General features: G+C 37.5%; 2 protein-coding genes across 4 annotated transcripts; both read right to left on the reverse strand.

Annotated features, from left to right (window-relative positions):
• Positions 1-2066: 2066 nt before the first annotated feature.
• LOC120286210 (gibberellin-regulated protein 1-like) lies at positions 2067-2834 on the reverse strand. Of its 2 annotated transcripts, none has more exons than XM_039316236.1 (3): positions 2692-2834; positions 2510-2552; positions 2067-2399 (listed from the first exon to the last, which is right to left on the reverse strand). In XM_039316236.1, the coding sequence occupies exons 1-3, from the start codon at positions 2779-2781 to the stop codon at positions 2218-2220; spliced, it is 315 nt and encodes a 104-aa protein (XP_039172170.1). In that variant the 5' UTR covers positions 2782-2834; the 3' UTR covers positions 2067-2217. The 2 variants fall into 2 exon arrangements, with proteins under 2 accessions (XP_039172170.1, XP_039172169.1); XM_039316235.1 differs by having other exon boundaries at positions 2510-2555.
• Positions 2835-7315: 4481 nt separating this feature from the next.
• Positions 7316-8377, reverse strand: LOC120286204 (snakin-2-like). 2 transcript variants are annotated; one of them, XM_039316047.1, is made up of 3 exons: positions 8064-8377; positions 7871-7919; positions 7316-7576 (listed from the first exon to the last, which is right to left on the reverse strand). In XM_039316047.1, exons 1-3 carry the CDS (start codon positions 8142-8144, stop codon positions 7395-7397), a joined length of 312 nt encoding a protein of 103 aa, XP_039171981.1. In that variant the 5' UTR covers positions 8145-8377; the 3' UTR covers positions 7316-7394. The 2 variants fall into 2 exon arrangements, with proteins under 2 accessions (XP_039171981.1, XP_039171982.1); XM_039316048.1 differs by having other exon boundaries at positions 7871-7916; positions 8064-8230.
• Between the last annotated feature and the right edge of the window lie 6330 nt (positions 8378-14707).

The following is a 14707-nucleotide window of genomic DNA, read 5'->3' on the forward strand; positions in this document are numbered from 1 at the left end:
TTTAGGTACGATGTGATCTGATAGGCCCGATGAGGATAGGTGCTCTTCTCGAATGAGGTTGATCATGCATCCCTTGAAATGTCCAAACGCGATTAAATTAGTTTGAGAGTGACTTGTAGATATCACCTCTTCCTGAGGGAAAACTCGATACACTCAAAAGTCTTAATTCTCATTGTTCCAATTATAAGTTTTTTTATTTTTATTTTTTTAAACACGGTTGGCTGTCTGTTTCGAAAAGCTTAAGGACATTTGTGAGCGCCGCCGCGGGTAGTCTGGTTGGCATGGCAAGGGCAAGACTTCATAGTGGCCAGATCTACCGGGAGGCACGCGCCCGCAACGAGCACAACATGTCCCCGCAAGCTCTTTTACATAAATTCGGTCGTGACGATAGGGAACAACAAGAAGCGCACGCCGAACCACAATCTGCAATTCCCATCCATTCATTCCACATAGAGTAATTAGTTCACCTGTAGAGAATGAAACCGGTCATACCGATGGATGGATAGGAAGATGTTACCTATAAGTTTGTGATATGATATTGGAGTTGATGCATCTCTCGTATCCGATTCAGTCACCTGAGAAAATTTTAAAACCCGAGTCTGCATTAGAGAAGGATGTGATGCTCAAGTGAGAACTGTAGACCCTCCAAGATTCAACCAACCGAAAAAGAAACCCTGGCTTAAGTTTTCATTTTGGAGCAAAAGAACATGACTCTTACGGAAAGGTTGGCCTGAGTATGTTATAACAATCGCAGAAAATAGTAGGATCGTTATGCAGGAGCGAAAGATCTTCATAGCTCGAAACCTTTATGATAAAGATGCTTCGGCGCACACACCCTGACTGCTGTGTTTTGGAAATCATAGGAGTTTGAAGGATTTTGCATCGGAATTCAACCTGACACCCTCAAACACACACACACACACACACACACACACACACACACATATCGATCAACAGACAAATCAGGATGCATCCAATTTTGTAATGTTGTAAGAGCATACTTGATTTAGAGCGATTTCAGTACCACTTGTATATGGAAAATCATTTATTTTTCAAGAAGAAAAGAGGTACTGTTTGCTATTTTAAAATTGGAGGTGGGTCTCTCAAAATGATTATGGTAGTGAAGTAAATGATTATGGCCATCGTCTGCTGGCCGGGCATCATCTAGATGAAGAAGGAAGGAAGGAGAAGGAGAAAGGAAAAAAAAAAAGAAACAAAAAGAAAAGAAAAATAGAAAAAAATGATAAAAATCGATAAATTATTAAAATATTATTAAAATTTGTCCACATCACTATCAGACAGTGCCATGTAAGCTGGTCGACATCCACGTCAATAAAATCCAACCAAAATTAGCTTAAAGGACTAAATTGGCACCAAATTAAAAGATTATGACTAAATTAACACTACTTGAAAAGTTTTATAATCAAATTGGTACCAAGTATATTAAATTGGCATTATTAAAATTTTTAGGATTTTTTTGACACTTTTGCCATCATTTTAGCAGTTTTTGACACTATTGCCACAACATATTAACTAGAAGGAAATCCTAAAAGCGCCATCAACAGAGGGGAATAAATGACTTATTTTGTGGAAAATGAATGATTTGAAAATTTTTTCCTATAAATGATTGATTATGTTGATTGCAAAAATAAATGAAGTAAAAATATTTTCATTGTCCATGACAATGTTAAGATATAAATTGCTATTAGTAATGAAAATATTTTCCATTGACTATTTATTTCAAGTGATACAAACTATCATTTCTAGATATTTTTTTCCAAATTATTTATTGTTCATGAAACAAATGGAGCCTGAATCAAATAAAAATTTACACTAAAACTTCTGTCGGGATGTAGGTGAAGTGGACTTGTTGCACGTGTTAACTGAAGTCTACAGTCATGACATATTTATTGCGTGGAAGAAATGATAAGAAAGTTTTGAGTATTTGTGTATATTCGAGACCAAAAGAGAACAGCAACGCACGAGAAAGAATTGATGATAAGGGGGCATCATGCACATCGTTCACAACAGTTCTCATGGACTCCTTTGGAAAGTGAAATAGAGAAGGGAAAATTTTACTCTTCTGATCACATAACATGCTCATAGGTAATGACTAAGGTACAATGTTGGTGTTTTATTAGCGACGACACAACCTTGACTGGGAAAATACACGTACACACACGCCCGCCACCCTCGGACCAAAACGATTTGCAGCTTCTAAGGGCACTTGCGCTTGTTGCGGTGGGTGGTGAGGCTGGCGTAGCAAGGGCAGGCGTCGAGGTTGCCCGAGGTGCCTGGTGGTACGCAGTCGCACCGGGCGCAGCACGTGCCGCACGCCCTCTGGCACAGCCTTGGCCTCGATGATAATCTGCACCGTGCAGAGCACGCTCCGCCGCAATCTGGAAGGTTTTTCAAATCTATCACATTATACTTCAGGATCATGAAATGAGAGTGGAGTAAATAACGCTACAAGATCAGCAGGCGAGACTCGTGAGGGTTTCTTACGTACCCATCTTTTTGAGAAGCGTTTTCTCCGCTACATCTCCTTTTGCCTGCTTTGTTCCCACGAGGAAATTAAAGAAACATCATTTCCATTTGGTCAGTCTATAATAAGCAAGATACAAAAAACTCCATCAAAGGAAACAATCAAGTTGTAGTGGACTGATGACGAGTAGGGTTTTACAGTATTACCGAGTCCTGAACATCAGCTGCAGCGACTTGGAGGAGAAGAAGGGAGGCAACGATGAGCAAGGAAGCGATCGCAAGCTTGGAGCTAGCCATGGACGAAGGTGGCTTGAGGTGGAGATGATGATATTTTCAGTGTATTATATACAATATGGTATTGGTGCATGAAACAAGAGAAAGGGTTGGTCGTATTTATAGGGCGAGATTGAGTTCGAGAGAGTAAATTCGAGAGGTGGTAGGTGCATTGCAAAGGCTGGCTGGAGTGGGACATGAATTTTGTTAATCCAAAAATGAGAAAAAGCAAAAGAGAGAAAAAGAGCGTGGCTTGCCTGCTGATGATTCTCTACGCGTATGTTATGGTCCCAGAAGGATTAAAAGAAAATAAAAGGTGTGTGAAGCCCAGAAAAGGGAAGGAAAGCGGTGGTCGCCGCTCGGGAATATTTGGTAGGAATAAAAGGCTTTAAAATCATCTGGAAGTTGTACTGACCATATCATTGTGCGAATAATACAAAAGAATATAAAAAAGAAATCTTATTTATTGATTGGATAATAAAATGATCGCATTAATTTTGACATTATGCTTGATTATAATCCACTTTATAGTAAGCTACTGTCTATCACATCACTTGATATATTAATTTTACACGCTCTTCGTACTATCCAATAATTCTCCGCTGGCGCAAGTAACTTTTATGTGACTTTCATAAATTTCCAATTTTTTAATCTCTTTTGTTAAAATTACAAAAAAAAAGGGGTAATAAACAAGTACTAACATTTTCAATTTTACCACTTTAGTCATAAATTTTTAATAATATGTTAATGTAGTCTTTTTTTTTTTTTTTTTTTATCAATATTGGTCGGAAATGCTGACATGGACGCTAGTTGTCCTACGTGGAACCGTTGATGCTAATGTGGATAATTTGATTTTTTAAAAAAAAAATTCTAAATTTTGTAGATTTTTTTTTCTTTATTGCGACCACACCGACTGCGGGTGAGGCAACTCTCACTAGGTGAGACTGACCCTTTCTTGTGTAGAGTTGCTCATTGGCCAAAAACTAAAAATGAAATTAATTTTTTTTTAAAAGATTGTCAATGTTAGTACCATTCACACCACATAAGACATCTAGTTCTGACTGAACCACCTCATCAATAATTTCAGATCAAAATTGGTTGGAATGAATGATTTGGCAAATTGTGAAAAAGGCTTATGACTAACTTGGTACAATTAAAAGATTTATGACTGAATGACCACTGTATAATAGTTTTAGAACTTGTTGGACAATTTTTCCATTCTCTTTTATCAGAGTTGAACCAAAGTTTCTTGGGTTATGTTAGTTCATTAGAAAATTCTTAGCGCACCTTTAGTGCATAGTATTGTATAGCTAGGATGTGAATTCAATCTCTTCTATTATGTCATCGTCCTCTGTTCCATTCATTGAATTTTGATATGTCACTTCATTTTAGCCCTCAGTATATTATTAGCTTGCAATTGCCCTAGGTTTATTTTAAGCACTCGGTAATATCTATATAAATTTTCGCATATTTCAATGGGTCACCTCATTGAACAATTTTAAGGGTGCACCACTTTGGTTAAGGACACGCCATCACCACATGACCATTAGTTTGGACAAATTTAAAATTTAAAACTGTTATTAGTAATCCTGCTAAATTTTACAATGTAATCGTACTATAACTCCTCTTTACGATCAATGTTATCATGAAACTTGTTAACTAACTTGAACAAACTACCTAAATATCTCAAGGCCATATTTCCTCTATCTTTAGCTGGAGTAAGTTTTCTCCAACCTTGCCTTTTACTAATGGATTGCAACACCTACTTTTAGTTTTATAACTTAGGTTTGCATGTGGATGGCATTCTTAACTTATAATCCATTATTCCCTCCAATCAGAGATGGAGGAAAATATAGCCTTTCTTCAAATTATCTCCTGTTAGCGCATTCCACGATTAAGTGCTAAGTGGAAAAATAGTCGATGGTAACAGCTCAAATTTTGCTCCTCTCGCTCTCCAAAACATAATGATTTATTAGGTTAGTTGCCAGATCTCTATTGAGTCTTCATCCATTGCCTCCCCTTTACACTTGTCAGAGGCTTCCTCTTTACTTTTTGTATCATAACCTTGCTCGACCAAAACGCAAGATTCTCAAGGGACCCCTACGCTAACGGGCACATAAACAAACAGTTGGCCCCCAAACCATGAGTAGCATGAGAAAACCATTGGTCGCTGGGAGATGAATCATTTGAGCATAATCGAATAAAGTATTGCCGCCTAATCAAGCAGACATCCGATATGTCCACATTAGACTTTGAAGGTCTTGATAAGGATGAACCTGATTATTCGATTTAATTTGACCCACTCATACAATATTGTTTACTACAAAAAAAAAAATCTCGAATCGTGGCATAAATACTCCAAACTTATTTTTGTGTCATAGAAAACTCTAAGTTTGCCCATTGTGACACAAATACCCCTCATTTTTTTTTTTTTTTTTGGGTGTCATGAAAGAAACCCAAATGTATACATGTGTGACATGTACAACTTCTATCAGTTCCATCCAAGATATATTTGTTACATTGGTATAAGTTCAGGGATTTTTATGACAAAAAAAAAGTTCGGGGTATTTATGTCGCAATTGGTAAGTTTAAGATTTTTAGTGACAAAAAAATTCAGGATATTTGTGTCATGATGGATATAATTTGAATTTTTTTTTTTGTGATATTAACCCTATTGGTTAATCATAGCACATGGCAAATTTATCAATATGTGCAGTGTACAAGCTTAAAGTATTAATCAAATTTCTGGGGTTTTGAGGTTTCGCAGAAAAGAAGCTATATCTCCTAAAAAAGATTAAATGTAGATTTTAAAATCCAATTTTGCTCAATCTTTTCCGGCTTATCTCTGCTACTTGTATACAACTATGCTTAAAAGAGAATTGAAAAGGATTCTTGTTTATCAACTTTGCTGGTGAAATTTCACGCAATTCCCTTTAAAGAACATTCAATTCTTGAAGAAATTCAACTGAAGTCTATTATGAAAACTGAATACGTACGATTATTGTAATTAGCATTTTCAAGTACCCACAGTTTTTCGATTATGTCATTTCTCTTCTAACCACCAACAATTCCCTCCTTTTCTTTGCAGCATGCGCGTATGCTCCAAGTTTTTGTTTGAATATATCTCGTTAGAAAGCAAATTCAAAAGTAGTGTTGTTAAGTTTAAATCGATTTAAGGTAAATCTGATAAACAAGCGATTTGGAAGATACATACAACATTGTTCTCTAATTCAATCTCGATCACAAAGTGATTAACTTTTAAAAAAAACAAGTTTTAATGAAAGATGGAAAAAAACCATAAGATTAAAATATATATTTAAGAAACCATGTTCAAAATAAACTCAATTGAAAAAATGTATACGAAGATGCACTTTATCCATTTTATTTAAAATTTTAATCAAATAAGAGATTAAAATTTAGGTATCACAAATAAAAAAGCTAATGGTTATTGGTCGAACATTTGCCATGGGGCAAACTTATGGCACGGGGCAATCACTAAAGGCAAATAAAAGTGCCATGCAGCAAGTTTTTAATATTAAGTATGACAAATTCAAGTTTAACTATATATATGTTAGGATAGAGTAGGTCGGAAGATATATACAAAATCATATCACAATCTTATAATCATGAAGATAACAAACCTTCAACACTTGCAAATTATAAATGTTTATCCAAGCAACTTTTATATTTTCTGATTCACATATACTTAATTTATTTTTAAAAAATATATATATTACGGATATGTATTTGGTGAGACTACCAACTCGCAAGTCAACTGGCTGACGACACCGCCGTCATGCATTGCATGCGGGATTTCGTCGTTCGCATGAAAATCATAAAATAATTCTTGGGGAATCGGGTTACGAGTTCGGTTGACATTTCTGTACTTTCTCGAAAAATTTCACGGCCCGCGTTCCCTCTAGGATCGAGTGAATTCATACCCTCCACACAAGCAAAGATTAAGACAGCTGGATAAGAGTTGCAGAATCAGCTATTTATCTGGTCAACCACGGTCATCAAAAGAATCGCCAACCAGGGTATGAACAATCTGGAACAGACTTCATGCAAAATCATTTAGAAAGTGGCGATCCAACTAGGATCAAAAGAGAGATCTAGGCCTAACTATTGGTGGATTGACTGGCGGATTAACTAAGAATATTGACTAACAGTTTGTCATCTTTTTAAGAATTTTGACCGAGTTATTGATTCTCATCCGATTAATTTGTATTTAGAATCTTTAAGCATCCGCCTTGTCCTCCCTAGATATAATAGCTGCTTATCTAACAGTTTTTTTTTTTTTTTTTTTTTTAGCAACGGTTATCTAACAGTTTACCCATTTCATATGTGCCGAATTACCATAGAAATATAAAAACTCGCCCTCGTGAAGAACATGGAAACGATGATTTGAACTCGAGAGAGAGAGAGAGAGAGAGAGAGAGAGAGAGAGAGTACACGGAAAAGCATAATACTCTTTATTGTTGTTTCTCTACACACAGAGACTTCGATATTATATTGAGGTTTACACAGGAACATTCTTATTATTTTACTGAGACGCACGCTAATCAATTACATTCTTTATTTGCAGCAGCATATATCCATCAAGATGATACAAGATCCACAGTGGATGCTTAACTAAATCAAGGGCACTTGTGTCTGCCTCCATGAGTGGTCATGGTGGCGTAGCAAGGGCACACGTCCTCGTTACCGGAGGTCCCGGGCGGCACACAATTGCAACGGGCACAACAGGTTCCGCATGCCCTCTTGCACATCTTCTGCCTTGATGCCAACCGGCACCTAGCGGCGCATGCCGCTCTGCAATCTGGAAAGGAGAAGCTCGCGGCTAATAACATGGACTAACGATACAAAAGAAAATGTCATACTGACTATAAAAACATATGTTGTGTGTACGTCATTCATCCATAATTTAACCATTTCAATTTGTGGGAAAATAATTTGTCAAATACAATATGAGAGCTCTGGTTTATTCTCGATTATCGAATCAGAGCTCCGGTTTATTCTTGATTCTCGAATCAACCGAGCTGATTGTATTCTCAATCTACATAGTAGCTATGCAAAACCATCATAACTAAAAGCATTTAAATTGAGATTTCACCTATCTTTTTGGCGGCAGAACTCTCTACTGAATCTGTGCTCACCTCCTGCTACACAACATATGTAGGTCGGGATTAGCCAAGGTATGAACTATACAAAACTTCGTCAACTATTACACGCGTTGAGAGAGAGAGAGAGAGAGAGAGAGAGAGAGAGAGAGAGAGAGAGAGGGAGAGGAAGGAGATTTCATTTACCGTAGCATCAGCTGCTTCAACCAGCAGATGGAAAACGAGGAGGGAAAGGAGCAAACAAGCCAAAACCTTGGACAGAGACATGACTGCTTGAATGATTGTGATCAATGGAGGGTGTCAAGTATGTTTTTCTTGTCTCTTGTAGGATGGTGCAATACGTCGAGAGCAAAGGAGTCTTATATAGGGAGTCCTGAATCGAGTTGAGGATTGTAATTCTAGGTGAGTTTCATGCGAGGACGGGGATATTCGGCGCATAAGCAACGAAGCAAGAGAACGAAAATTCTAATTGGTACACTTGGTGATGCATCAGACGCGTGCAGGTACATTTGGTGGAGAGAAAAAGCTAAAGAGAAGCGCTCTGGAGTCATCCGGACGTGCCAAAACTCTGTTCGACCATTGCTTTGATTTTTTTTTTGCTTTGCTAGTGGAAGATAGCTATGGTCTCAAAGCACAAGCAGCTCGTGGTTTTGAGGGTACGCGTTGACATGAGTCCCTTTCATAGGAGAAGAAGAGATTGGACAGTGCAAATTCTTTAATCAGAAGCTAAGTTGTAACGCAATTCTGCACTCCGTGTGAACAAATAAGAAAGGTGTGCGAAAGATGCGGCAGCTGTGCGATGTCAATACTTTGTACGCAATAAAGCAGAAGGTGCATGAAAGTCTTGCATTGTCATTTAGCTGAGTTATCTTTTGCATTAACAATTCAGATTCAAGTCCCTAAACCAATTAAAGACGGTTTATATACTCTGGGATAGATGATTGTAGGTCCCCTCTGCCGGCCGAGTTTAAGCATTTATACATAGAGTCCTCTTTTGCGTCGGTGCTCGGGAAATGAAAAGAGCTTTGATCTTAGATAGAACGTGCTCGTGGAATCCCAATTGAAATCAGGCCATTCCCGAGAATGGTTTGCGACAGATGGAGGCAGTCTTGGATTGAGGGTGATTAGATTCAATTTTACAAATGAGTTTTAAGTGTAATGTAAATGCTGAAACCCAAAATCCTTGGAGAAATGCAAATTGTATTTGGTAAAAACTCTTTACAAGTGGACTTTAGATTCGAGTAGTGTTAGGCGAAAAAAAATAAAATTACAATGGACTTGGACTATATTTTTGTTTTTTTTTTTTAAATTTATTTAAAAAGAATTCAAGCCCTTTGCCGGAGTTGGCGGAAGGCCATGCAAGCCGGTGAGCCACATTTGGCTCCAGCAGCCGTTAGTTGAGGTTGCTTGACCTTCGCTGAGGGTCGTGTGACTCAAGCAAGGTTTGCATGACCTTAGGCGACCCTCGGCAAGGGTCGTACGACCTAGGCAGCCATCTAGGTCGCAAGAGACCCAGATGAGGGCCGCTTGAGGTGGCGAGACCCAAGCGTTTTCTCCGCTACATCTCCTTTTGCCTGCTTTGTTCCCACGAGGAAATTAAAGAAACATCATCTCCATTTGGTCAGTCTATAATAAGCAAGATACGAAAAACTCCATCAAAGAAAACAATCAAGTTGTAGTGGACTGATAACGAGTAGGGTTTTACAGTGTTACCGAGTCCTGAACATCAGCTGCAGCGACTTGGAGGAGAAGAAGGAGGCAACGATGAGCAAGGAAGCAATCACAAGCTTGGAGCTAGTCATGGACGAAGGTGGCTCGAGGTGGAGATGATTATATATTCAGTGTATTATATACAATATGGTATTGGTGGATGAAACAAGAGAAAGGGTTGGTCGTTTTATAGGGCGAGATTGAGTTCGAGAGAGTGAATTCGAGAGGTGGTAGGTGCATTGCAAAGGCTGGCTGGAGTGGGACATGAATTTTGTTAATCCAAAAAACGAGAAAAAAGCAAAAGAGAGAAAAAAGAGCGTGGCTTGCCTGCTGATGATTCTCTACGCGTATGTTATGGTCCCAGAAGGATTAAAAGAAAATAAAAGGTGTGTGAAGCCCATAAAAGGGAAGGAAAGTGGTGGTCGCCGGTCGGGAATATTTGGTAGGAATATAAGGCTTTAAAATCAGTGGAAGTTGTACTGACCATATCATTGTGCGAATAGTACAAAAGAATATAAAAAAAAAAAATCGAATTTATAGATTGGATAATAAAATGATCGGATTAATTTTGACATTATGCTGGATTATAATCCACTTTATATTAAGCTATAGTCTATCACATCACTTGATATATTAATTTTACATGCTCTTCGTACTATTCAATAATTCTCCTTTGATGCAAGTGACTTTTATGTGATTTTTATAATCCAATTTTTTATTCTCTTTTGGTAAAATTACAAAAAAGGGGTAATAAACGTATTGTGCAAATGTCAATTCAGTACTAACCTTTTCAATTTTACCAATTTAATCATAAGTTTTTAACAATATGTTAATGTGGTCTTTTTTTTTTTTTATTTATCAATATTGGCTGGAAATGCTAATGTGGACACTGGTCGTTATATATGGAATCATTGATGCTAATGTGGATAAATTTTGAATTTTTTAAAAAAGTTTCTGAATTTTTTAGATTCTTTATTTTATTTTTTCTTTATTGCGATCGGCGAGGGTCACGGACCCCGCTGGCTACGGGTGAGGCGACTCTCGCTAGGCGAGGCTGACTCTTTCTTGTGGAGAGTTGCTAGCTATCATCTAAGACTAGCCACTGGCCTAAAGGTAAAAAAAGAAATTCAAATTTTTTTAGAAGATTGTCCATGTTAGTACCATTCACACCACAAAAGACGGTCGGTTCTGACTAGACCGCTTCGTCAATAATTTCTAATCAAAATTGGCTAAAATGATTGATTTGGTAAATTGTCAAAAGATTTGTGACTAATTTGACATAATTGAAATATTTATGACTGAATGACTACCGTATAATAGTTTTAGAACTTGTTGGACAATTGTTCTATTCTCTTTTATAATAGTTGAACAAAAGTTTCTTGGGTTATGTTAATTCATTAGAAAATTCGTAGTGCACCTTTAGTGCATAGTATTGTATAGTTAGGATGTGAATTCAATCTCTTCTATTATGTCATCATGTTCTGTTCTATTCATTAGATTTTGATATGTCACTTCATTTTAGCCCTTGGTATATTGTTAGCTTGCAATTGCCCTAGATTTCTTTTAAGCACTCGGTAATATCTATATAAATTTTCGCATATTTCAATGGGTCCACCTCATTGAACAGTTTTAAGGGTGCACCACTCTGGTTTAGGACACGCCATCACCACTTGACCATTGGTTTGGACAAATTCAAACTTTTAAAACCGTTATTAGTAATCCTGGTAAATTTTACATTGTATTTGTGTACTTGATATGTACTATAACTCCTCTTTACGATCAATGTTATCATGAAACTTGTTAACTAACTTGAACAAACTACCTAAATTTCTCAAGGCAATATTGCCTCTATCTTTAGCTGGAGTAAGTTTTCTCCAACCACGCCTTTGACTAATGGGTTGCGACACCTACTTTTAGTTTTATAACTTAGGTTTGCATGCAGATGGCATTCTTAACTTATAATCCATTATTCCCTCCAATCAGAGATGGAGGAAAATATAGCCTTTCTTCAAATTATCTCCTGTTAGCGCATTCCGCGATTAAGTGCTAAGTGGGAAAATAGTCGATAGTAACAGCTCAAATTTTGCTCCTCTTGCTCTCCAAAACATAATGATATATTAGCTTAGTTGCCAGATCTCTATTGAGTCTTCATCCATTGCCTCCCCTTTACACTTGTCAAAGGCTTCCTCTTTACTTTTTGTATCATAACCTTGCTCGACCAAAACGCAAGATTCTCAAGGGACCCCTACGCTAACGGGCACATAAACAAACAGTTGGCCTCCAAACCATGAGTGGCATGAGAAAACCATTGGTCGCTGGGAGATGAATCAGTTGAGCATAATCGAATAAAGTATTGCCGCCTAATCAAGCAGACATCCGATATGTCCACATTAGACTTTGAAGGTCTTGATAAGGATGAACCCGATTATTCAATTTAATTTGACCCACTCATACAATATTGTTTAGGGCAAATACTACAAAAAAAATCTCGAATCGTGGCATAAATACCCTAAACTTATTTTTTGTCATAGAAAACTCTAAGTTTGCCCATAATGACACAAATACACCTCAATTTTTTTTTTTTTTGTGTCATGAAAGAAACCCAAATGTATACATGTGTGACATGTACAACTTCTATCGGTTCCATCCAGGATATATTTGTTACATTGGTATAAGTTCAGGGATTTTTATGACAAAAAAAAAAGTTCGGGGTATTAACGTCACAATTGGTAAGTTTAGGATTTTTAGTGACAAAAAAAAAGTTCGGGGTATTTGTGTCACGGTGGATATAATTTGAGGTTTATTTTTTATTAACCCTATTGGTTAATCATAGCACATGGCAAATCTATAAATATGTGTAGTGTACAAGCTTAAAGTATCAATCAAATTTCTGGGGTTTTGAGGTTTCGCAGAAAAGCAGCTATATCTCCTAAGAAAGATTAGATGCATATTTTAAAATACAATTTTGTTCAATCTTTTCCGGCTTATCTCTTCTACTTCTATACAACTATGCTTAAAAGAGAATTGAAAAGGGATTCTTGTTTATCAACTTTGCGGGTGAAATTTCACGCAATTCCCTTTAAAGAACATTCAATTCTTGAAGAAATTCAACCGAAGTCTATTATGAAACTGAATACATACGATTATTGTAATTAGCATTTTCAAGTACCCACCGTTTTTCGATTATGTCATTTCTCTTCTAACCACCAACAATTCCTTCCTTTTCTTTGCAGCATGCGCGTATGCTCCATGTTTTTGTTTGAATATATCTCGTTAGAAAGTAAATTCAAAAGTAGCGTTGTTAAGTTTAAATCGATTTAAGGTAAATCTGATAAACAGGCGATTTGGAAGATACATACAACATTGTTCTCTAATTCAATCTCGATCACAAAGTGATTAACTTTTAAAAAAGCAAGTTTTAATGAAAGATGGAAAAAAACCATAAGATTAAAATATATATTTAAGAAACCATGTTCAAAATAAACTCAATTGAAAAAGTGTATACGAAGATACACTTTATCCAATTTATTTAAAATTTAAATCAAATAAGAGATTAAAATTTAGGTATCACAAATAAAAAAGCTAATGGTTATTGGTCGAACATTTGCCATGGCGCAAACTTAGGGCACGGGGCAATCACTAAAGGCAAATAAAAGTGCCATGCAGCAAGTTTTTAATCTTAAGTATGTCAAATTCAAGTTTAACTATATATATGTTAGGATAGAGTAGGTCGAAAGATATATACAAAATCATATCACAATCTTATAATCATGAAGATAACAAACCTTCAACACTTGCAAATTATAAATGTTTTTTTTTTTTGGTAAAAGGTAAGAGGTATATAGACTTTTGCACAAAAAGCTATATAGTTGTACAACAAGGGGGGGGCGGCACCAGCTCACACTCGGAAGGACAGAAAATCCAAACGAGTAGAAGGGGGCCGGGGCCGGGGGAGAAAAGGGGAGGGAAGAGCTGCGAGAGAGATACATTGCGATAAAAGCAACATCAAAAGAAGGCCAAAACAGCGGCCGACAAAGGAGACAAGAGCAAAGAGCACACAACACTGTGGCCCACACAAAGAAAATACACAAAGAGGAGAAGAGCGGGAGAGACACCAAGATGGGAACCCAAGCCGCATCATCGGGAGATTCGGGAGAGATCCATCGAAGCATCAACCAAAGCAATGGCGAGATGTGCAACAATGCAGCAAAGGACAGCTTCACCAACCATCAAGTTGAGGAAGAAAAAGGGGGTAGCCAATAGTAAGCATAATCAATTAAAGATGGAGGGGTGGATGCCCTAGCTAAGTTGTAGTCTTCTATTACGGGGGTTGTCCGGGACCTTGGGGAATGATAAAGCCTTATCATTGACAGCTTTACGAAGGTGGTCCTTTAAAGCCGGAAGGTATAAACTTTCATTGTGAAAGATAATGTTATTCCTTACTTTCCAAATGAGATAGCATAAGGCACCAAAGGCAAATCGAGCCAAGGATTGGTGGAAGGTTGCATCGGAAAGGTGTTCAATAACCCATAAAAGATTGTCCTTCCAAGCATGATTCCTCCAAGGTAAGTTACACTTAGCCGCCCAAAAGGATGCAAGGTGATTAGTGATAGAACATCCAAAGAAAAGGTGATCAACCGAGTCCAGTATAGAAGAGCAGAAGGCACAAGAAACATCAAGGATTCTCTCATGAGCAAATAACAATACTTGGGTTGGCAGTCGATTGTGGGAGATTAACCATAGATGGGTTTGATACTGAGGAGGTAAGGAGGGGTTCCATATAAATCTTGACCAGGGGACCACAACACCCCTCAGCCTTAGAAGGCTCCAAGCTGAGGCAGTAGAAAACACTCCTGAGGAATGACCAAGCCATAGAAGACGGTCACTGGCCTCATTGAGGTTTGGAAGGGGATCATCGCAATTCATTATGGAGGTCGCAACAGCAGAAGGTAGGGGAAAGGCGGTTAAAGCAATAGCTACCATAGCGAGCCTTGATATACCAGAGTAGTAGATTTCACAATCAGAGAACAGCTTGTAGAGCGGACCACGAGGGTGCCGGTGATCAAACCAGAAAGAGACAGATAACCCATTACCAACATGCAATTTAAAATGATGTTGGA

The sequence above is a fragment of the Eucalyptus grandis genome, chromosome 6, assembly GCF_016545825.1.
Source record: "Eucalyptus grandis isolate ANBG69807.140 chromosome 6, ASM1654582v1, whole genome shotgun sequence".
Lineage (NCBI taxonomy): Eukaryota > Viridiplantae > Streptophyta > Magnoliopsida > Myrtales > Myrtaceae > Eucalyptus > Eucalyptus grandis.